Raw genomic sequence first — 25,210 nt, 5'->3', positions numbered from 1 at the left:
GACTTTGATGTCCAAATAACAAGGAAACGTTGGATTGAGAAACTATTAAATCAAATTAAAATTGTAGAATTAATTCAGAAAACAATGCATGTCCTTTTAAATTTTACTAGAAACAGTTGCCCTTAGGACGAATAATTGCAATTCCCTAACTTTCCATGGTCTTTAGACTGGAAATAGATTTGGGAATAATCCAGGCACCCACAACTACAGCCAATGAGTAACAGGATCAGTTATAGGAATATACACTTATTGAAGTGATAGCGCAGAAGCAATTTATTTTTTAACATTAAGATAATGATAAAGTCGAATGTAAGGAGTAAGAGAAATGCAGAGGAAGGATTATACTAAATGCATCTTCTGCTACTGAAAGCATTTCTTATCTCTTCATTCAACTCAACGCCCATGAACATGAATTATTAACCAGGCTTGTTGGTGACTTGTTGGAACAGGGTGCCATATTTCAGTTTATAAATAAATAAATAATTAATTTGGTAATAAATACATAATTGATGCATGGTTAGGTGAAAGAGGAGATGTGGGTACCGCTGATAGTGAACCAGTCTGTAAAAAAGACATTCCTTCTAAAATAGCGGTTTGTACAAAATGATCAGACTCATGCATGACTATATAAAGATTACTTCCTCGTGAGCCGTCGAAGAAAATGTTTGCAGTCCTTTAGCAGGTATATAATTTGGGGCGTTCATGCGATTAAAAAAATGTAGTAATGTCAAAAGACTGATTACTTTAAACCAACATTATAGAAATTGCATTTTTATTAACCATTGAAGAAAATCCTATAATCCGCTACTACCCACCACACAATCTATTGGCGTGTTTGCTGTTTCCTTTTAAACGTCTTTTGTATATTCCCAGCATTCATATCCTGACTGGCTTTGTAAGCGTCAGTTGTTCTCTCAAAATTTGCTAAGATGATGATAATTTATAATACTGGATAACACCAACAGACTTGAGTGGAATCGCGAATACGTAAGACGCTTATACGACTTCAAATGAAGTGCGGCTTTGAAAGTCGAGCTCAGTCTGCAGTGCCTAGCAGTTCATACCGCAAGTTAGAAAGAGCAGTTTCGAAGGGGTGGGACTGTTTTTTTTTCATTCATTAATTATAATTGGCTGATGGCGCTGGAGAGGGTCTTCAAAGAGGATAATGAGGATTCTCGTTTTCCTGTTCTTCTGTCACGCCGCATTTGACCCAGAATTAACCAAAACCTTCATTCTTGATACCTTTTAATCCGCTTTGACAAGTACGTCCCTAAATGGGACATGTACTATTATTTTCCGAACGTGGATCTTCTCGTTACTTTTTAAATTACTCTGTTTTAGGACCAGGCTGTGGTACCACTGCAACTGCTGCTGTTGCCAAAACAACAGCAACAATAATTAAATGATTAATCGCTCTTTAAATACTTGGAATACTATATGTAGAACCATCTATATATATATATCCTATTATATGTAATTACTTCATTCGTTTAACCTAACGCAGTTGCTGACAGAATAAAGACGTTCGTATGGTGCCATGTGATTAATTACAACGTTAATAATGTTCATCGTGACGCGATCCTCAGAGTAATGCATATTTGTGCTGCCTGTATCTGTGCATCGCTACCACGCTATGGGTCTGTCTCTCTTCTGACTTGAATAAAATACATAATACCAACGCAGTCCAAGAAGAGCCGTGTGTTGACGAATATTTAAAATGGCGCCTAGGAATCACAAGTTCAAAGGCTATAAAACTGCTGTTGCCGCTATCACAGCGGAACTGTGCTTCCACGCAGCAACAGAAGATGCTATGCAATATTTACAGCATAACAGCACATACAGAAAAACGAATATCCAAGTATCATGAAAAAGTCGATTATTCCAGTCAAGTCGTGGCAACCCGGAGTCTTACGCAGCCTTAGCGCGCGGTCTGACTACAGTACGTCGCCAGCCCGTTGCGGAGCAGGAAGACCTACTTGCTCTCACTACAATCCGCCTGTTAAAGTTTGGGGGACCACTTCAAGTCGCCGGGTTACGATTTTCAGTGATGGTGAAACAGAAACGCTGAATTACAAATCCTCTTTTAATAAAAATAAAATTGTTCCCGTATTCCCCTCCGGATAGGGTGAACCCTTTCTGTTCAAAACCTGACAAAAAAATTATAAAAAGGTTCTTCATAATGACAGGGATACAAAAAGCGATTATTTTATGTTGGTTATTTTCACTACCTTCCAAATAAGTATTAAAATATGTATAACGTCTGGAACAAATATTGTTTTTCGTAGTTTGGGTTATTCTGGCGATTGGTGTTTATTAAAAAAAACATTTGTGGCTTGTGAAAGGAGAGAAGTTAAAATGACTTTCTGGGTATTGGTTTCAAAACTATTGAACCTATTTTTATGGTCATTTTAAACAGAAAAGACTGTATGAAGCATATTATGTGTATTTTATAATATGTTTATAAAAGTATTAGGCAAGATTTTCTTGGGCCTTGTTTGTTATTTAAGAACTAAAGTGAAATTTCTAAAGGTTAAAATGTTCATCCATCTAATCAAAACTGATAAAATGATGGACGCAAACACTGAAACATAGTATTTCCTTCTTTCGCGCATTACCTGGTGCATAAGCTCTAAATTATTCCTACTAGTCTGCACAACAATCGTTATCAAAAACTGCAACATAGATGAGAGAATCGGAGAGAAGTCATCGGGTTATATTGCACATTTAACTACGAATTTCTTATATACTTTTACATACCATTTGTTATCAGCGAATTTGTAGCGGTGGTCGTCTGCTGGTACTATATCCATCAAGAGAATATATTTCGTTTTTGGATTCAATCCAGTTACCTTCACTTTGTAGCTTGGAAACATGCGCCTATAAAAAATAAATAATAAAAGGGATGTCACGTGGTATTACAAATTTCTCGACAGATGTTTTTTTTAACAGCGTAAGAACTGACTCTAGTGGCCTCCTTGAAGGATATGAGCCTAGACGTTCTTTAGAAGCCACATTCATGCTTAGTAAAAACATGTAGTGCATTCATATCAATACGTTCCGATTGTCAGATATTGCCGACAAGGACTAAAATTAATGAATTTCAAATTCACAATCGGATTCTGTTACACACGCATTGAGCTCAGGTCACGGAGGCCATTGAATAATGGTCTAGACAAAAGTTGAAGAGCCCCAACTGTTCAGTTTTCACATATTGGTGTACATTCTTCTGTAATATGTTTATAAGAAGGTTAAATAAAAGAGAAACATCAAAATCTCCAAAATCATTTACAATGACTACACGGAAGAATTGCATACCGAACATTTGACCCTAAGCAGAGATTCCCTCTAAATGAACCCTGTTTCATTATGAGGAATTGCATGAATTTTATTGTATCCTATTTTCAGCTATTGAGTTTGCTAAACAGTTAACCTTTTTAAATATTCGTGTTTATACAGAATAAACAAAAAATGCGGTTTCCTGTAGAGTGGACCAACAGTATATGCTACTAAAAACCAAAACGAGGCAAAACGTTTCCTCGTTTTCTCGTAGTTTCCACATTAATTTCGCTTTTTGTTAAAAAAAAATACCGTCGTCTAAATGTTAATGACGATCACAACAAAGCTAACTTTATTGATCGGAGAAGAGCAACTGCACTGCTTTTTCTAATTTTTTTAAGTTTAGATTTAGCATTTGCTCCTTCACTGTAAGCTTGTTTTTCATGCCTGGTTGGCTTTACTCTGTCCGTGGAAGTTTCCGTTACATTTTTATATATAATACAAACTAGGAAAATCCCATCTAATATGAGCAAAAGCAAAATAAAATGGAGTACTAGGTCAAATATGGTTTCTATTATTAAAGAATTACACTCGGTTAGTGCAGACCCCTCCTCTTCACATTTATGTAACATTGACTAATGTTTCTCTAACCACCATAGAATCTGGCAGTTGAGGCGGAAAGGCGCTTTTTTATTTAAGAAACTTTTGCCAAGTCCTAATATCAGACCGACTTCAAAAGCAGAGAGGCTCCGAGCTTGCAAACCTACGGGCCCAGTGCTTGGCTGGGGGTTTAGTTGCTACAACCTAACGCTGACCAGGTGGCAGTGCCGCCGGGCTCCTCTCTTGCTCAAACTGGGAGGAGGTGGCTGTGGGGGTAGGGTACGACAACTCAACTTTATTGCGTGATTAGACTGAAAGGAGAAAAATCAAACTCCAATGAACATAAAGTGCCCATTGTATGATTCTGTACAGGATTGAGGAAAAATAATATTGAAAAACGATAAAAGAAAGTAGAGTTGGAGAGGGAATAGGACCGTCAATCAGATAGGCCTTATATGTTAAAAAATATGTTAAATTAATAAAGTCAGTATATAAAATAGAAACTACACTCCTCTGGAACTTTTAAAATACCCCCACAGCAATATTTAAGATAATATATCCATAGTATGGACATTTTGCAAACCTTTAATAACTTTCTTAAACTCAACAAAACAAGGTAAATAAGACTAGTTACTTAATTTCCCCCACACTCAAGTCCTATTATTTTAAGAATATGTTGTTTTCAGTTAAGAAGAAGTTGGCAGGTTATACTTACAATTCTAATAGTGAGAGTATCAATAATATTGATAATGCCGTACCACGGTATAGTGACAAGCGTCTTGCATGAATAAATGACAAGTGCATTTCAACAATAGTAGCTTACTGTGTGTTCCATTACTGTGTTGCCAAGCTAAACAAAGTTGTGTATGTTGTAAGAATACTAACTGTATACTTTTAAATATCGCCATTTCAGACAAATAATTATTTATACAACGGTTTATAGAAAACTGATCAGTAACTAGTTGATTAACTATATCATTTTCTCCGCTTTACTGAATAAAAAACATTTGATGCATTATTGTTATAATGTTATGGAAAACGTAACGAATGAAGCTACGTTTGCACAAGACACATTTCATATATACAAATCAATTTTAAGCAAATGCGTTTTACTTTTAATACATATTTAAGTTGTTTTAATAGGCCAGGTCAAAAATAGTTGAAATTCTAAATTCTCCAAAGGGCGCGTAATTCTGTTGTACAAACACTCCGATACTAATATTCAGTACAGAAAATAAAAAGGTAAAGAAACCTATACAACTGATTATAATATAAGATTAAAAGCGAGCCTTACCTCCCTGCCTTGGTTATAATCATCTCTGTTCCAACTTCATGAAACTTTGTCCAGAGTTCTCGTTCATGTAAGTAAACTTTGATGCCTTCCATCCCCTGTTGAAAAAAAAAAACGTTTTTGTTTTAGTAAAATGATATATGAGAAATACTCCTGGACATCATGGACATCGTGGAGGGACAAGTCGTACATACATTTATAACGATTAGGTTTTAGTAATCCCCTGTCGAACATCCAATTTAATAAATAGTTTAAAAAAAACAAGAAAAGGTTTCTCATTAACAGGTTAAACATGGGTATTACACATATGTTTACTGTAATCTAGATCTGGATTCAGGTTTCCAAAAATACGATTCAAACTTCGAGTGTTTTTGTGATTTTGCACTTGTTGCTAAGAATTGTCATCAGTGTAAGGTACTGCAAAATTGTGGAAATTGAAGGACTGCGCCTCTGTTTACTGCCCGGTTTGTATTGATCACACTCTTTTGTCACATGTGCATCTTAAATGTAGCGAAGGAAAGTGATTGAATAGCAATTATTGTATGGGATATTTCAGAGGTTTCTTGTTCGCCGCCGCAGAATAGTGGAATTCAATGATCTACATCAGATAAGTGCAGTGTTTCAGTCCCGCATGTTTTTAAACGTGGAGAGAATCTCATTGTACTGAACTTCATTCTCAAAGTAATAAGGACCCCAAATACAAATAAAAAAAGTCCAATGCCGTTTTATTTTATATTATTTTGACTTAAACCGAATTGTCATTCATAACAGCAGCTGAGTTTATAGTACATAAAAAAACGTTGTTAAAAGCTTAATGCATGTCCAAACCTGAGGGATTTGGGGGTAAACTTGAATATTATATATGACGAAAACGCGTGCAGAACCACATTCAACAAGTTAAAATCGAAATTTTTGGAACGTTTCATTCACTAAAACGTTAACTGGTGTGCATTAAAACCTTCTCACGGGAAAGTAGTACTAAATAACAATGATTTTTATGTTCTAAAACTGTATATCGGTGTGGTTTTAAAAGTATCTTACACAGAAAAAACAGCAAGTGAAAAGAAAGAAGAAATTTTAGCTATAGAAAATCCAAGCTTTGTTTCACTAATGCTGATATTCGTAGGAAACTGCAACTGCAAAACACTTGTAAACGTTTTTCGTATTTTAAATAATAATTCGATGTGCTACCTTTCACGATGTTTTGCTTTGTGTCTTTTTATTTTTTGTACAATGTTTTCGTTGTGGGGGTGGGGTACGTCTGTAAACCATAGTTAATCGGGTGGCAGCTTTCTGTTTACAGTTGACAAAAATATACACTGTAAGCCGTTTTTTAAGATACGATAGCCCGCCACTTAAATTTTTTTAAAGTATTTTTTAAATAACATATGTTATTACCAATGTATAGTCTGTAGCCTACCAATTCTACTGTTACTAAAACGTTAGACACTGCTCCAGCCAATAATAACAGAAAACACTTGGACAAATAGGTGAAAATAGACGGTGTAAGCAAGTTGCTATATCAAACCAAAAAAGAAGAGCTTGAAACAGTCCATTCTGTATATTATCTACTTCGGGACATAAGCTTTCACTAAGTTAAACAAAGTCTTGCCCGCTGCTCCCTATACATTCCTGAATTATGACACGGTTCACAATATATTATCTTTCTCAAAAGCATGGGGACATTTCTGTTTGCCTGTACTTCTCAATAGACTAGGAGATACGCATTATTTAGAAGAATAACGGTAGTTATCAAAGCTGCCCAAGTTACTTCTAAAATGCTTAATCTCTTTTGATTTTATTTCTCACGTCCACGTAAACTGCACAGTACAGTATGTACTCTGCCTCATCATATGAAGCTCTCCTACTTCCACCACACAACAGAATATTTGAAAGAATGTGTACGCTTTTACTCTGCCATGCACACGAATTTTATAGTTAGGAACACGTTATGTGAGTTCAACGTACATTTATATACAAGCTAAGAACGTGTAGCGTACAGTACATTTTCACACCGCTCCAGGGACGATTGGGAAAGTATTGCAGTTTGGCTAAGAAACGCCAAGATGTTTTATGCTAACAAAAAATGTAGCAAAGAGTACTTTAAAAGCGCTGACAAACAGCGGTGTGCCTTTAGATGTTTATTGTTAGTTCGAAAAAGAGTATAGGCCTACAGCAATATAGTATATTTGTTGGAGAGGGATATGTCTTTAAAAAAAGACAAAATTGAACATCTCAAAGAAGGTTAAATGACGAGATACGTTTTAAGGCTCGTGGATTTCTACAATACTAGTCCTACCGGAGCAGCGATTATTATTAAATGTTGCCTACATACAGTATAATCAGGCTCTGACTTCCAACGTCCAGTCAGCTTTCTGTTGAGAAACTAACACTCCACCTCCACATTGATATATGTCTCAGACATTCTGGTTCTAACCTGTTGAGTGTATGTTGTCTGTGGTGATGGAGATTTGCTCGAAGCTCCTGTTTGGTTTTCCCGCTTGTTGTCATCTTGCAAGTCCTTCGAGTCAGAGTCCCCAGGTGTATTGGGAAGCCCGAAGCCTTCCTCTGTATCCGCCATGTCAAGCACGCCTTCAGCAGAGCCTCCAACTGTTTGACCGCCCCCCATAAAAATAATAATTAAAAAACAAAGAAACCAAAATCAAATTCGCGCAGTCAAGTGGAATACCACACGATCTTAACCAAAAGCAACGTAAGAACTTCCCCGGGATTAACGGACAAAAAAAAGCCCACATAAAATTGACACATTTCAATTCACGTCGGTTTAATAAATGATAGATTTGTCTTAAAGGAGACGAAGTATCTTCTTGACAGGGTCATTGTCTGTCTAATCCTAAAGATATTTACTCTGATTCTTGTGGGCTTCGGTCGAGGCCTACCTAATAAGTGAGGTAAGAAAACAGTCCCTTGCATTCAACATCGACGAGTGTTACAAATCCCATAGAGCAAAAACAACATGAATAAAACATGTATTTTGTATTTTCATACATTTTCTTTTTCTTCAAAAGAAGTGTTCACATCAATTACTTAACATTGTAAGTGAGTGGCCTTGACTAACCTTGGTTGATATGGATGTATTATTTCATGAACTTCGTATTCAGGATGATTAAATATGTACATGGCACTTGATTATATCAGTTTCATTGCTTTTGTATTTTTTGCAGACACTTAAGAAATGTGAGTTAAGGATGCCATAAACCTCGTTGCTGGTTTTCATTAGATCAGTTTGGATAAATGTATTTTAAATCCCCGTGGCCTTTAATGTACTGTCAAATCATATTTTAATTTCTTCCATATTATATAATGACTTTCTTTGATAATATAGTTTAGTCCCTGTTCAAAAAAGTGTGTAATTCACTGTCATAGACCACGCTATTGTACCTCTTTAGTCGTACAAGATGATGTCTCTCAAAAAACTGCCTTTGTCACAACTTTGTATAATACTTAAATGATAAAAACTAATATTTAAATATATATTCTACACTTCATTCCAAAATATGATAGCTTTTATACAGTCATTTAGTAACTAAATATAATATACGTATATAATATAAATTTTGTATTATTAATTGCACTCCTCATCCAACAGTTTAATCTTAAGCATTAAGTCCAGTATAATACTGGACTTTTCTTTTCTGCTACGTACTGACGAAGTTAATGAATCGTAAGCTTTTGCTTACAAACGAGCATAATCTTCAAAATATCGCTTCAGAAAATTAAATCTACATCTTTATAACACGCAGCTAAAAACATGACTGCATCATATTCCATCAGCTATTATGTCAGCTGAAGGAAACTAAAACATATTTAAAATATTATATATCACAGACTATTCAACAACTTCTCACAGTGTTTTTAGCTCAGTGTTTAGCTAGCAATGCTTGGTAGGCATGGAAGTATTTGCAGGAATATCTGTTTTTACTTATTTAGAAATTCTAATTCACGATGTTTTACTTTAAGAATAACTCTTTGTAAACTTATGACTTATTCATGTAAAATAAGATTTCATTTATTGGTCTACTAATAGATTCTTGTATGAAATGGACATTTTAGAGTATTTTAATACCTCTCTAAAGAACACGATTCAGCAGTAATCAGTACATATATTTTTAATAACCATTTGATAATGTATTGTTGCTTGCAATGTATCTAGCAAGATATATAGTTATCCGATCAGAATCACTGTATACTTTAAAAGTAAATCTAGAGGATATGCGTTAAATTCGGAGCTTTTAATAGTTTTTGCATGTTACTGGATGAGAGACTTTGTTGTTGTGTGACCAACTTGTTGTATGGTCAGTCACGCAATGAAGAAAATTAAACTTTTTTTGTTTAGCTGTGACTTAATAATAAATTGTGAAGTCCCTTCAATTACCAGTTTTATAAAGCAGCTGACTAATATTTTCATGTAGACGTTTTCAATGACGGTAGCATTATCATAGCGATAATAACCGCGAACCCTTATATATATATGGCTTTGTAACTGTCTTTAACAAAAAATAATTTACGGAAATGATCATGCATACATGATGTTTGCTGAAACATTGACTCGATGTATAAGACATTGTGAAGCCCAGGCGGAGGTTGTGAAGCGCTCAGTACTAGGCCTTGCGCTCAGTGAGCGAGGATCGCAACAACAATGACCCGAATGAGCCACTTTCACTGATCGCGACAGCGTGAGCCACAATACTACGACACACGGGCACCACTGGAAAGGCTTTTACCTTTTGGGAAGAGACGAGCTGATCAGCGGTATAAATCCGTAGAGGCGAAACTTGTGTCCCTTGTTTTGTCGGTTCCCACCTAATATTAACACATATTCCAGACGTAAAAAAAACCCGCAGATCTACCCAATTAGATCCACAAATCTGTTCCTCTCCAGACACTTCCAGGTTGTCAGATGCCGAGGTTTTTTAAAAAAAAAATATTTTGCTTTTCTAGCAATAGCGCGGCATATCATTTGCTTTATTCTAGGGAGCCGCTAACTTTTCCCAAAAGCGGTGCCTGGGAGACTGCGCTGACCGTAGCAGGAACGACTTTCCCTCAGAAGAGCAGGTCTGTCTCCCTCTCCCTCAGACACACACTCCCATTCTCCCCCTCTCTCTCCCCTCTCCGCTCACACTGTCAATCGGTACGAGACGCTCGCAAGCAGCAGAGACCGAGATCAGAGTGGAATGACGTGGGGGTTGCTCTGGGCGCTCGCGAAGTGCCGAGAGCCTGTGTCCAACCAGCAGTGATCCACTCCAAAGCTTTCTCTCGCATCTCAGCTCCCTACCCCCCCCCCTCCCTCCCGACTTTCCCCCTTAACCCCCCTGCCTTCCTTCCAGTCTCTCTCCTCCTGTCTTTCATGCAGACACTGCGAGCAAGCGTTTGCAGGAGAGAATTAACCCCGAGATCCGCCGGCGTCTTCGTCTGCTCTTTCCATATTGCCATAAGGAGATGGTTTTTAAAAACGCACAGTACAAAAAAAAAAAAAAGAGAGAGACCAGAACAGATTCGTTGACTGGGTAACCTTCGCGGTGGTTTCACAAGATACCGACGAAGGTTCTGCGGCATTTTGTTGTTTGCGATTTTTTCTTATATTCCGAGCCGAAAGACAGTGATGTTTTGGTCTTGTAAAATCTGACGGGTTCGTTGTAAATTACGCCACATAGGCGAGACGGTAAGGGTAGAGAGGGGTCGCTGGAACTCGGAGGAAAACGAAACAAGTCTATGCTCTGAAGGACAAGTGAAAAAGAAAAACGCGAAAAAACAAACGGAAAGATCAAAGATATTTCCTCCCACACCATTGCTTGGGAATGTTCTATGGCCTTTACATGTGAATGGTACAATATATACAAAGCTCGAGTCTTTTCTATATTAAAATAATCAAGCCGTCAGTGAAGGAGCAGGATTTGTTTTATCTTGATGTGCCCTTACTCCGTTGTCTGTAAATGTATTATTTAGAGGGTAAAGTTGAATAGGTCAAAGCGAGGTAAACAGCCGAGCTGTCTCATTCTGCTGGGTGAAGAGAAACAGATTGGGGATGTATTTTTGATAAGACAGAGCATAAATGACATGGTTTGCATCATCCCAGACCCTATACTAAGGCCTTTGACTTCATAAAACGCCTTTATAAAAAGTTACACGAAAGTGTGACTTTATTGTTTGAGCTTCCCTACCTCTGTGACGAACAGTGACCGTTAACATCATGCTGCATTACAGCCAGTTACATCACACATCCACACTGCTAGGATTAAAATATCCCTGCTCCCTTCCTGAAAAAGTGGCTTGTTGAGCCAGTAATTTTTCGATTCGGACACATTCTCTTAAACTATGTTCTAAAGTTTTTGAAGCCAACTTTATAATCTGGTTCTGTGCAATGAATCATTTTAAGGTGTTTTCTGACGTTAAGGTTTAAACCGCTAACAGCCGTTGTGCTCACGAATGCTGTGTCTGTACTGTCACCAATTGTTACATCTGCACACAAGCTTTCTACCACTGTGCGAAAACAATGGATGTTTGAAATACACTTTTTTTTTTGCTGTATTGGCGTACAATGAATATTATCAGTCTTAACAAAGAATTTTAAATAAAATTAGTCTGACGATTCTTTGTTCAGAACAAGCTGAACTATAATCGCATTTTTATTTCCGCATATGGAAATAATAGCTCCAACCTGTTTTTGTGTTGCTGTGCTTTAAGACAAAACATGACCATACCGCACGACGAAACGTGCCAGCTGAAAAGGCTGCTTTCTCCGAGGGCGTCTTTGCCACTCTCATGCAGCTAGCGACTGCACTTGTTTTAAAGCTCTGCTATCAAGAATTTCATTTGTGCTGCATTTCTGCAACCCGCATCAGAGCATTGCAACCTTTTAAGACGAGGAAATTGCACGTTCTGACGTAATTGCAATGCGAAAGAGTTGCGACTCACGCGGTGCTGTAAACGCCTCTGAATGTCACGGTTTTCTTAATGAAGGAGGAAAACTTCTTACCTTTGACGAGACGTGATGTACAGTGATATTTGCAGTGTAAAGTGCGAAGCTTCTCTCTTTGTATGCAGTATTTATCGAAAGAGTGCATCAGCTACTGGACTGTTCGTGCTGGGGGAATGGGTCAGAAAAATACCAGAGCCCACCGTTAAACCTATTCAGTCATGATGTTAAATATTGCTCTTTATTTTCAGCTACATGCCAATAAAATAAGAATTGTCCGGCGTAATATCTGGTATCTCACTATCCTCCCGCCTATAGAACGCATGAACGTCACGGATCACGCAACTGGCCCGTTTGTAATGGTTGAGTGAAACAGAAATAACATCCACATCTATATGGCAGGAGTATTTAATTCCTTGTTGAGAATTTAAAAGGAAATGCCATAGAGGTGACTGATAAGAACACATGTAGATCGAGTTTGATAATTAATTATAATATATATTCTAAGTCAATATATATATATTATGTACAGGCGTATGCACGCGTAAACGAAGTATATTTATGCTCAAAAGAAATTCAGTTTCTTCTTAGGTTTCTCTTTCCTGTATTCTCTATAGTGGACTAGTCCTGCTTATTTTTATTGCGGCTCAAAACATGACAAATGATTGCTCAAACACCTCCGTGACAACCGGACTGCTCTATATTTAGTTAATGATAACCCGGTGGTTCACACATTGAAGTATGGGAACCAATTATTTGCAATGATAAAAAGGTAACCCAGCAAACCCATGCCAAGATAAACTAATACTTGAGCCGCCGGGGGCAACTCTAAACTCAAGAGCTCACTACGAGATACGTACTGTGATCTGCATGTGACTTTCGGGCGCCTGCGAGGCATGTCCGTTCCACTTTCATAGTCTGAAGACAGAAAATAGAAAATAAAATAGCGTTATGATTGTAAGAGGCACGGGCTGACACGGCCATCACGGCTCTAGAAGGAAAGGGCTCTTCTGGGGGAGAAGAAGGAGGCATTTGTAACATGCCAGTAGCCTACTTTCCTTCAGCTAGGATATGTATGGTGAGTGATCCTTTCAATGCTTGGATTTTTATTGAAGCCCCCACTCTCTCTCTCTCACACACACACGCACACAACTCTGAAAATAAAAACGTGTATGAATTTATCCTCAGGTTGTGTATTCGTGGATGTCGCTGTCTTGGATTTACGACATAAACGCGCTAAAAAATAACTAGGAATAATGGGATAATTCTGCACCGGGTCTCATCGCTGTTTATGTTCTGTGTATATACATGACTACGTGAGCAGTTTCAGTAGCCTTAAGGAAAATGATTATTAGAAAGCCGCATACTGTAGGTTTTATACAACATTCTCAAAACTCAGTCTCTAGGCAACCGCTTGCCTGGTTCTCTAGCCTCTCGTGCTGATATTATTAGTACAGGGTCGCTTATGCCCTCTTTGTGCTCTTACCTTTAAGAAGAACCAATTTAGAAATACGTATTGGCTTCTTATGTTTATAAGAAATAGTAGAAGGCTTGTTCAATACTTCATGCTTACGTTTGTTTTCATATTGTCATGACCTATTAGGTTTTGAGTATAGGTTCTAAGCACAACCATATCTTTTAAAATATATTCGATTGTTTTGCACTTTGAATGTGCGAAACGTCCTGTTGTCATTTCGCACTGTTTTTAGTGTACAGCATAACCTATACACGTTCGTACGTTTTAAGGAATGTCTCGCTCACTTTGTGGTGTATTTGTCTTCCAAACAGTTTAAAAGCACACCTCACCTATGTGTGCAAGTCAACACTCAACGGTACAAGATGTTTGGGCAACAAATTTGTTACCTCGGACTGTTGTGTTAAAGACATTATGGACGTAGACAATATTATTATAGTGTATAGATTTATAGTTCAAAATTGTTTCGGTCACTGAACGAATAACACGTTGATACTGTCTGTATAAATCCCTTCCTTTTGTTTTGCGTGTTTAGAAATGAATAGTGTCTATTCAAATTTAGCGTATATGTAGATTTAAGTCATCTCTGGGTTTCCCGTCTATAGAAAGATGAAAAAAGTAATAAGACTAAATATTTAAAGGATGTCGATGTTTAAAATATTTGCCATGGAATATATACAAAGGGCGCACACTTGAGTACCATAGTACTCCAAATATTGACTGCCCTAAATTCCAGCATATTTGCCTTATTTCAAAATTGGGAACTTATCTACAAACACCAGACCAAGTGTAGTCTAACTGAGACATTACAACTGTTGTGAGGTCAGGATAATGAAATATAATTCTGATCTATTTAGTCCATGGTAAAATATTGACAAGGGACCATGGTGGACTTCAGTCGTAAAAATATTTCAGTAGAATTTTGAATTACTTTGTAAAAGACACAATTACAGTATTTGTCACACCACTGCACAACTACTCTCCTTGAAGGGATTGTGAACTAAATGTATTAATTAATGTTTATCTAAAATGAGTATACTGTAATTCGTGGCAACACAAAAGTTTAGTAAGGAATCGCGTTTAACCCATCTTTGTATAGACAGTAAGTTACAATGCTTAAATAGCTAGTATATCGAAATCGACAAACCCTTCTCCTTCTGAACTTTCTGTGAAGTTCCAGAAATGTTGATTATTGTTAGAAATCGAATAAATAAAGGTGAAATATTTGTTACAACGTCTATTTGAAATTAATATTAGATTCGGAATACGAAAATACAGTATGTGTCTGAGTTTAGCAGCAAAAACATAAGATAAAACACAGTTGTACGATTTCTTTAAACGCCAAATTTATAAAGAACGGTAACCATGAAAACGTATTTGACGGAAATAGCACGAGGCCTTATCGTAAAGACTGTAAACCTGCATTAGAATTTTTCAGACGTGAACAGGCTGTTACTTTATTTTTGTTTCTGTGAAATACAAATATACTTACTATAGAGAAGTATTCTACCATAAATCAGACCATACTTCCAATACATGTACCAATAGATAAACTATACTAATGCAGAGACACAAGTATACAGATATAGAAGAAAAAGAAGGTGTCCTCACTATATCTTGATCTTCTCGCTTGGTAGCCACCTCGACCTAGAATTGCATGATTTGGCTTTTCAGTCGCCTGCCAGTTGAGAAACTCAACAAAACATTCTGTGCATAAGTTGCCTGAGATAAAGGCAATAATTAAATGCGGGAATTATTTTTCTTGCGTCGATTTTTATTGTTTTGCTTCTCCTTACAGGACTGTTCAGTTGGTAGAAGGCGAACAGTTTTTTTTTTTTGTTGAGCGGAAAACTTTAGTATGAATTTCATATCCCAAGTATAAGTTTTCACAAGATTGAAGCTAAATGCAGTGAGATTAAAATGCGTTAAGGTCTGTCTTTTGCTGTGTATGAGACGAAATAAAATACACGCTCAATTCAATTCGAAGGTAATGGAAAAGGATTGGAATCTCTTTCACATTCACTTACATTGCTATTATTTTAATTATTTCATCTAATCGTCTTCGACTGCTACTTGCTTTTCCATTGTTTCTTTTTTTAATTTAAACAAAATGAAATATTCTCAAAAGTTTAAATTTTTGAAAACGTTCCGCAGATCACCACAAAGCTACCCTATCTGTTGAAAAACGTGACAGTCTCTGGTCCTTAGCCTTCAGAAATTGAGTGTTAAACGTTAATCTTCTCAAGAAAGGTCTATGGTTTATTCTTTACGGTGCTAAGCAATCTTCATCAAGGTGTGAGTGATGATTCGAAGGAGTGTTAATGCATCTTTAGTATCAAAGCGTTTGTATCGGAAGGCCACGTGACTGAGCGCTATAGTTGTTTAGGCGAGTTGCAGTTTGTATGTGTGTCTCTGTAAATGACGGCAGCCTGCCGTTATTGAAGTGAGGATCGTGTAGAGACTAAATGGGAAAACAGAACTTGTTCTAGCAAGTAATCAGAATGAAACAAAAGTTGTTGCAGTGAGGCTCCTTTGTCATGACTGTCATAAAAAGCAAATAACATCGGCTACTGGAAAATGAAAGAACGGTCCTATTACAAGAACTGTGGTCATTTAAAAAAAGCAAACATTGCAATTCCCATTATCCCAAATTGAACAATGTCCTGACCTAATTCTTTCTTCCCCTCTCTCTGTGCCCCTGTACGTAATGCACATATATCGCTTCCAGTACGGGATGTCCCGTGTGAATTTATGTATTGATGCTTTCAATCTTTAGTAAAAGAAAAAAAAAGATTTTGACAGCACTTCATGAATTTCAAGCAGGTACCTTAAGAGTAAAGGTGATCATAGTTTTCAGTGATCACTGGTTTCATTTCATCGCTGTCCGCCGCATTTCTGTTACAACAACAGAGTCGCAAGAGGTTATATCAGAAATCCATAGAAGTGAAAGACAGATGAGGTGTCCTGATCGATAAAGAGCTACGAGCGAAAGAATTGCAACGAAGCGTGACAAAGTCATCGACATAACTACATGATTTCCCAGAGCCTGGCTAGCAGTCCTTATAAAATAAAATAACATTTAACATCATAACGAGTGAGATTTCTGGCACATTAAATGTTTATGACAAACATAGTATATCATGTCCTGACAACCTGCCTTATTAGTCTGGAGAGCACCGGTCATTTCCTCTGAGATGATGGCTGATCAGTGAATATTACCGCACACTTTGCCCTTGGACTCAAAAGACTTAATTTTCCCAGGAGGCAAATGGGAACGAGCAGCCACCTTCATTGGAAACGAATTAGTTTGACGACGTCCCACAGCCCTGGGTGGTTCCCTAAAAAACAGACACCTGAGCTGTCTCTCGGCTCAGGACCGTCACTGTGCACTGATGTCCACACCGGGTATGTAAAAACCGCAGTTCGCACGTTTTTCCGCTGCATTTCCTGGGTTAAATGCGATGTCAGAAATGGTTCACCAAGTCTTTCCATATGAAACTCATGAAGAAACCTAGGCACCTATGTTGACAACACGTAAGTCAGTGTCAAAATGAGACACGTGTAATTATTGTACTACGCCCTTCAGAAAACGTAAGAAAACGTAATTAAACAATTGACACCAGTCGTGCCTTTATTTCGTCATATAATGTTAGTATTATAGAAGAGACCCCTAGTTAACTGAAAGGAGTGTAACTTATAGAAAATCACTTCACTTGATAAAAAAGCACCGCAGTTTACTCTCGCTAACTGCAAAATTTGGTCAGGTAATCTAACATCTGAGGCCTGAAGAGAAGTCTCACAAGGATTTGGCAAACCAGACGACGTGAAGGCAGCACCACAAAGTAAATGACAACATCTTGTAAATCTAAAAGTGACAAAATACTACATACGACACATGCTCTATTACAAAACAATAAACTCTAATTCTTCCAGTGTAGTTTCATTTAAACGGAGGTCGCGGATACGTCCTTACACAAAACGGATGTGCGTTTATATGACCAAACTTCTGCACTACTTAAAATGCCCTTCAGGGGACAAGGAAACACATTTTAATTCAAATGTTTCAATAAATGGACAAAAATATCTGATATAAAATGTCAAGCTCACCGGCGTGATCGGGTCATTACAGATTGTTTTTTTTTCTTCATTTTTTAAAATACATTATTTTATCCACATAGATCAGTCAATTTTTAATTCTAATTTTTTATTTTATTTTTCCCCATAAGAACGCCACAACCATCCACCAAACCCAGCCCCCCTCCGTGACTTCTGAAGGAAAAGACTATAAAGTCCGTTTTAAGACGGAAGAAAAAAAGTTCTTCTTTTAAACAGTGTACTATTAGTCATTTTTTTCATTCTTCCTGTACCTCGGTTACGAGGTGTCTGGGTTTAACCAGATTAAAGTTTTCAGAGGAGGGCCTACTGTACGCAAATTGTAGAAACATAAATATTTACTTAACATTTCACTGTATTTGATGGATTCGAACTCCTTACAATCTAAACAGCTAAGGTTTATAAGTTACTCCTAACAAAGAATAAAGATCGAAATTATCTCCCTCTCAACAGCTACGTTCTTTTTAATCGCTTTTCCTTGTTGCTATAGAAATTTATGCCTTTCAAAATTTGGGTGGTCAGCATTGCAGACTATTGGCAGTCGCCTTAATAGTTGACTACAGATGGTGGATTGTACAAAAGCGAAATCATTCATTAGTCCTCCAGAGTCTGTCGCTCCTTTGAAGCTGTGTGTTTGGCCAGGAGACATTAATAAGTTTGGTGGTACGTCTCTTGCGTTGGTAATTGTATGCTATAGCCTCTGCTTTCATTTTGTGTTTCACATTTTGCCCCGAAAAAGGTAGTGTATTATCACTCGGTTGCTTAAAATACAGTAAATGTTATTAGTTTTCGGTGCTATATGTCTGAAACAATTTGGAAACTTTCTGTTTCTCGCATGATATCAAGCTATTAACTGTTACTCGCGTGATATTCAGCTATTGGCTTCATTTTACAGACCACTTCAATTACTCTTTGCTATTCACTGCCAACTCCGTTTATACCCGAAAACAAATTTTGTGTTTTGAATGGCTTCGTGAGCTCAGATTTCAAATGTGATTCGAACAACGCAAATCACCACTATGACTATTATTTTTGTTCTTGAAAATGATATTAATATTCTTTCCCAAATACGGTAACAGTAACATTAAATTTATTCATATTGTTGCTCTTTAAAGTTCTCAGTTATAATACAGAAACGGGCGGGCATAAGTAAGTCGTAATTACGTATTAGATATCGGGTGCGTTGTGGAATTAACTGGTGATTTCCTGTTGGATTTAATGTAAAAAAATATTTAAACCCTTCGGCCTAGTGATTCGGTAGTTAGTGTTCATCGGTACCCAATTAATTGGAATATGATGTTTGGAGAGTCACATTTGATATTGAAAGATCATAATGTCGCGCTGGTGTATTAATTCCATATACAAAGTCATTTTATTCGGATAAAATTCACAATGTCTTTTTAATAATCCAGAATGCTGTGTTGTTCTTATATTTCGCTGACTTATTGCATTTGGAGCTTCTATAAATCATTCATCCCTCTTTCATATCTAAATGACTACAGGCCTTTAGCATTAACGAGTAAAAAGTCTTAGTAAAAAGTACAAATCTGCAGTCAGCATAGTGAACGGTAACCTCAAGAGCAAATACGAGAGAACTTGATCCCTTGTAAAACCTTTCTAATTCTCCATAAATAGACCTAATTACTAAACAACCAGGATTATCAAGTGTGCCAGGAAAAAAAGGTGGACCGTACAAATGAAGCTCTGGTTATAAACAAAAGGAAATATCTGGAGCTGTTAAACATCTCTGTGAATTGTGCCCTTCTCTCAGGTCGTTTCCCATCGTTGAATGCATTCCCCTACAAGTAGACGTCATGTGGGTTAAAGGCCACCAACTCCGTATATCCCGGTGATTCCCTGCTGATTCAGGAGATGGGAAGCTTGGTTTGGTCGGAGCATTATTGTCCATTGAACGACAGTCTTATCGTCAGCACCTGCGAGAGTGCAATACGACGGGACAGGGAACGTCATCCCTCTGTCTTAATAATTTGTGTCGGAAGTCATGGACACCGATACAGGCATTCGTCGAAAACCCTTCCAAAATAACATTAAAACACATTAAGGACGACTTCTCAATACACAGAACAAATCTTTATAGATGTGTAGCACAAGGTCCAAGAACAAGATACCACCCTTCTAGATCACTGATCATCTGCTGTGGAGACGGCCTTCGGTAACATCTTCCATTTCACAGGTGATCTCATCGTATTTGACTTCCTGATGCGCTTCAGGTATTCGACAAATGCTCTTCAAATCACAGAACTGAGCATACGTCTCCATCCAGACACGGGGAATTTCGCTTTATTGTGAGATGTTAGCTTTAAATAGATTAAGAAAAAAATACTTTAATTCCAGAAATTACCAAGGCTTCACAACAGGGTGCACTATTAAGCAATTACAGTCCTGAGACAGATGTTGTTTATTTGCTACCGTGTCTTACGTACCCTTTAACTTTCATCGTTTATACTCGTTTTGTGTTATACTCGTTTTGCGTATCTCGCATTAAAACCAGTCGCACGGTTACATCTTTAGTGTAGCCATTTGCATATTTACTAGAGCGGTTTGAGTGGAGAGCTGCGTCAGCATGCGATTTAGGCAGTGATAAGCAGAAGTTCATTTCATGCTGAAAGGTAAAACTGGAGCAGAAAAAAACTAGCTTTCTCTATTTCTACTTCTCTTAACTGAAGCAGGTTCACAGCTGCAATATTGTGTTTTTCTCCTTAGTTTGTACTTTTCATGATAAACTTTTTCTCGTAAATATGAAGACTTGCTTTTTATGTATGTAAAACTACTTTAAAAATTGTATGGAATGGCGGGGTTTTGACGCTTGGCTGAAAAACACATTCACTTATAAATAACCTAGAAGCTGTTTTCGTAATATAATGTCTTTTTGCTGGCCTGACTTTATTTTGGATGAAAAAAATGAAACTGGCATGCAGATAGATTTCCATCTGAATGTGTCGCATCCACGAGTGTCTGTATACTAGGGTCGTTGAAGAACAAAAATGTTTGAAACTGTAATTCATACAAAGCACTACGGATGATAGAATAGAGCCACATCAAATAACATGTTCTGGGATAAAATCAATAACTTTCAAACCTATCATCACATCAAACTTCGGAAAAATAGACTTTGACTTTGGTGCATTAATTACATCTTGGAAATTGACCTAGAAACTCTAGCAATTCCGAAACAATCATGTTTTGTTCCAAGTAACCCCTCTCCATTTTAAGACGGAGTAATAATGAATACGAATAAAAACATTTGCTTCTCGTTATTGCTAATGAGAAAGCTAGGGCTGCAGGCTTGGTTGCAGCTGTGGTTCTTAAATTTAAACGTTTGTATGTGGCTGTAAAGGCGCAGCCAAACAATCTACTATTAACAAATAAATCTCCTCATCCGGTAGAACACAGTGCTGAAAACCAGAGTGAAATCAGAGTTATCTATAAAATTAAACGGCGTTAGTAGTGTCTACTGTTGTATTTTATTCCAGTTGTACGTGCTACAGTTCTGGTAGAGATTTAATAATACATTTCTGAATTGGAAACTTCATGGGAAGCACATTAGATACTTACGTATACTTAATGGTTTACATATGCACCCCAATACACTAAATTCGAATTATTTTCCACCTGAAAAACTATTTTAAATGTAAAAAAGGAAAATAACAAGACTGCCATTTAACACACTTTAGGGTTTAAAGTAAAAAAAAAACACCCCGTATTCCCAAAGAAATTATCCCGCGGATTTTAATTTTAATATAAAAACGTGCTGTTTGAACATCCCTTCCGATTACTAACTGCTTTATCCAATACAGGGTCGTGGGGGAACCGGAGCCTACCCGTGCAAGCAACTGGCGCAAGGCAAGATACAACGTGGACGGGACAACAGTCCATCGCTGGTCACACACAGACACACACACTCACACCAGGGCCAATTTTCCCAGAAGCCAATTAACCTACCTGTATGTCTCTGGACTGTGGAAGGAAATAAGAGCATATTCGAACAAACCATTGTGTTATACAAAACTCTCTCAAGAGATTACATAAGCACATAAGAGAAGTTTGAGTAGGTTGTTGCCTCAGCGTGCATAGTCCGCAAAGAAACACATAGCTTCGGGTGTTAAGCCTTCATCAGCTGTGATCCGCCCGATGAAGCTACTACTTCATCACACCTGATGAAAACTCAACAGCCGAAAGGTCATGGTTCTTTTCTTTACATTTCAACAGGAAATAAACCTTTACCTGTTCCTCCACATAAGACAGGTGTTATTTTAGGTACGATTATGTAGTAATACAACTATTTGAAGAGAACTGAAAGTCAACAGATGCGTAAAATCGTCCCATTTAGGACCCAGTTTAAAGAGCACATAATGAATATTTTAATCATGGGGAACGTTCAGTCTTCGCGCTCGTAGTTCCTTAGTTAGAATCTGAACTGTGATTTTTTTTATTTACAAAGTCGTACTTCTCTTTTCTTTTTTAAACTCTTCTTTTTTATATAATGCACCAAGTTTAGTTTTTGCGTTGTAATGCTGTTACTACGGAAGCAAATCGATGTGGTTTAAAAATGTTAAAATGTGCAAAACGAGAATAAATACACTGTTTTTGTTTTAATTGGACTTATTTTCCAGTTTTCAATGGCAAGCCTCCGACGCAATAAAAGGCTGATAAACCCTTTGGGAGGGAAGAGGTCTGACCAATCAAAACCGTGACCTTACTCGTCCGTTCCCCCCACAAGTACACACGCATACACGTTTACCACTAGCTCTATTGATTTCATTTCCAATACGTTTACCCTTAATCAATATCGCACACCGCACCCTCTTTCGTACGCCTGGAGCTCATATTCTTTTAGATCTGCGCCCGAGTTGAAGAAAAGTTGAGCTAAGCATGAATGTTAAGCCCGGGATCAGGTCAACACGGTTTCGCCTGTTCGTTCGACTAACTAAGCCGTGCACGGTGACTCCACTGAAGTCACTGTTCAGGAAGTAGATTCACGGATTGCGAAAATGAAATAAATGATCCTAGAGGGCCCGAGCGCATAGACAATAAAGGTTCATTTACGGTGCTACATTTCATTTCATAACTTTTTACTTTGCCCCAAGGACCGCCTGTAGCGATTTCCCGAGTCCAGCTCTGTCACTTCACTTAACTCCCAGGTTCCGTTTCGCTGCGGAGGTGAAGAGACCGGAAAAGGGCGCGAGGTTTGCCAAATGATCTCCATCAAGACGTCCGTGGAATGAGCTGCTTTTTTTTACGAGCGTGGTTCCATCAGCTCTTACTCTGAATCCGGGGCTGGTGAGCTTGCAGGCTGAAAGGAAGCGGATATCTGCATAGGCAGATAGATTTTCTGAATTTCTGAAGAAAGCACACTTTCTCTTCGGTCCTTGTATGTCTGTGCGGAAGGTGTATATCCAGAGCCATTCCTAAGCAAATGACTTTTTAAACCGGTGCCTACAGTTGCGTTTAATTTATTTGTTTTTCTCACTTTTGGAATACACAGAAACAGATGGGGGTAGGAACTTTAGATCCCAAATCGTGGATGTAAACTGGCATGCAGATGGTGTAAGATGCTTGAATATTAATTAATACCGTACGTGGTTTAAAAGGCAAAAGTTGTTACACGGGACAGTTGTATGACGCTGCCCAGACAGAATACAATTGTAAGCTTTTAGGGCGTGACAATGACATTTGCACATGCCTTTATGAAACACGTCTAAAATAATTTATTCTCATGTTTCAGATAGGTTTAAAAACATATAATTCTTCTGTTTCACCTACAGCTCGAAAATGGGAGAAATAGCTCTGAGTAAAAGCTCAGTTCTCTAATTCATTTCACTTCATTTGGGAGAGGTGTATTTTCTTATAAATTATTTAAACTTTACAAAAGAGAGAAAGCCACTCGGCCCATCAAACTTGAGACTATTCATGCTAGAAGTGGTAAATACTATCATTAACCATAACATGAAAAAGCAATACGGAAAATCGACGTATGTTGTTCTGTACACGTTGTTTTCTGAGAAAGCTTGTGTCAGTGAATCGGATTATTGCACAATTGCACAATTATATCACTACTCTCTGGTATTCACGTCAGTACGCAGTATTGCAATACTTATCTTGGGCAGGGGGAGACCATACTAAATATTTCATGGTGCGTAGTAACAGAAGAGAACACGACGGAGGGAGAGCTTGTGCGCTTGGTTTAAAGGGTCACCGAGCCTTCGGATGCAGGAATGTGGCTTTTATGTCTTAATAAAATTTTCATGCAGTCGAAGACGTTTTTCGTTTAGTGCAAGAGAGGAAACTAGAAAGAGAGCCGTTCGAGGAACAAAAGCAAGTGGCGTTGAGACTTGTACAGTATATTGCCCGCCAATTACAAAACATTTCGAGGTCAGCGTTAAGACATTTAGAAGATGGACAACGCTTGGCCTGACTGTAAATGTGTGCCGGTTGGCCGCGTTATGTTGACTCGTTTCTCCCTATTCTCAGCACAACATACACAGCATCAGCAAATTCCGGAGGTTTCATCTTCTATATAAAAGGCCCGCTGTAACAAGACTTGTTCTGACGTACTGTAAGTCTTTACCAGAACTTTGTTAGGTATGATAGACAATAGAATAACCTGTGGAACTAAAGTGTTTAACTAAAGTGACTAAAGTGTTTTTTTGTAAAACATTGTTTTACAAAAACTATGGTACTGTGTTCACCGTTCCAATGATTGTCAAGATTTATCAGAGTTTTTGCTCATTGCGATAGTGTTGAGCTCCAAAAGGTATTTCTAAGTAATGCATATAATATATATATATATGCGTAGCAAAGAATCGCGTGTAAATAAATGCAAATACTTTAATTGTTAAAGTAATGTATAAAATTAAGTTACTAAAATATTTTCTCTAAAGCTCTCGTGATAATTGTCTGTTATAATTACCTACAGTAACTTCCAATATTCTTATCAGCGCCTTCTTGATGTGAAATGGGAATAAAATTAAACAAGTACATTGGAATATCTCCTGGCGGTTCAGATATTGTATATCAGAATAGTCTTGATTACAATAATAAAATAATACGATAGCCAAAATATTGCAAAGTGCTTCATTTAATAACAGCATAGTCCAACTGATTTCAGAATGAAATATGTGGAAAATATACGTAATCCTACTCACATTTCCCCACGTTAAAAAACGAAAATTATAGCGTTAAAGTTAAGATACTTAAACTGTTATGTAAAATGAATTAATAGAAAATTACTTAAAATAAAATGATAAAAAGCGCGTTATAAAATTACGTTTCAAATCACTAACGCATCAGTGAAAGCGACCTCTGAATCCCATAGTAGTGACAAAGACATACACAGCTGTGGGATAAGCAATAAACTGTTACTATCGCCTTGTAAACAGCTATTTCCAAAACATGTTATTGTTGGTCTTTTTCAAACGTTTTCTTTTGTAATTCTACTAAACTATCAAAAAATACCATACCTTATACATTATGCAACAACCTCGGAACAGGAATGACA

General features: G+C 37.4%; 1 protein-coding gene and 1 long non-coding RNA gene across 7 annotated transcripts in view; one reads left to right on the top strand and one right to left on the bottom strand.

Moving 5' to 3' along the window:
* Positions 1 to 10,422, bottom strand: part of tbx5a (T-box transcription factor 5a) — a 39,710-nt gene extending 29,288 nt beyond the window's left edge. Inside the window, exons 1-4 of the mRNA XM_088618535.1 lie at positions 9,913 to 10,422; positions 7,605 to 7,777; positions 5,171 to 5,265; positions 2,758 to 2,877 (exon numbers count right to left, since the gene is read on the bottom strand). Coding sequence (XP_088474661.1) covers positions 2,758 to 2,877; positions 5,171 to 5,265; positions 7,605 to 7,748 — 359 coding nt within the window. The 5' untranslated portion in view covers positions 7,749 to 7,777; positions 9,913 to 10,422. The remainder of the gene's footprint in view (positions 1 to 2,757; positions 2,878 to 5,170; positions 5,266 to 7,604; positions 7,778 to 9,912) is intronic.
* A 2,472-nt stretch (positions 10,423 to 12,894) lies between these two features.
* Positions 12,895 to 25,210, top strand: part of LOC148641753 (uncharacterized) — a 29,315-nt gene continuing 16,999 nt past the window's right edge. The window contains exon 1 of one of the 6 annotated variants that reach the window (XR_015929777.1): positions 12,895 to 13,182. This is a non-coding gene — a long non-coding RNA (uncharacterized LOC148641753). The remainder of the gene's footprint in view (positions 13,183 to 25,210) is intronic. The other 5 variants (XR_015929775.1, XR_015929778.1, XR_015929774.1 and 2 more) reach the window with 5 other exon arrangements.

Source organism: Lepisosteus platostomus, chromosome 24 (assembly GCF_059453375.1).
Source record: "Lepisosteus platostomus isolate fLepPlt1 chromosome 24, fLepPlt1.hap1, whole genome shotgun sequence".
In the NCBI taxonomy this organism is placed as follows: Eukaryota; Metazoa; Chordata; class Actinopteri; order Semionotiformes; family Lepisosteidae; genus Lepisosteus; species Lepisosteus platostomus.
The sequence above is the reverse complement of the archived record's forward strand: the minus strand, read 5'-3'. Positions and strand labels throughout refer to the sequence as shown.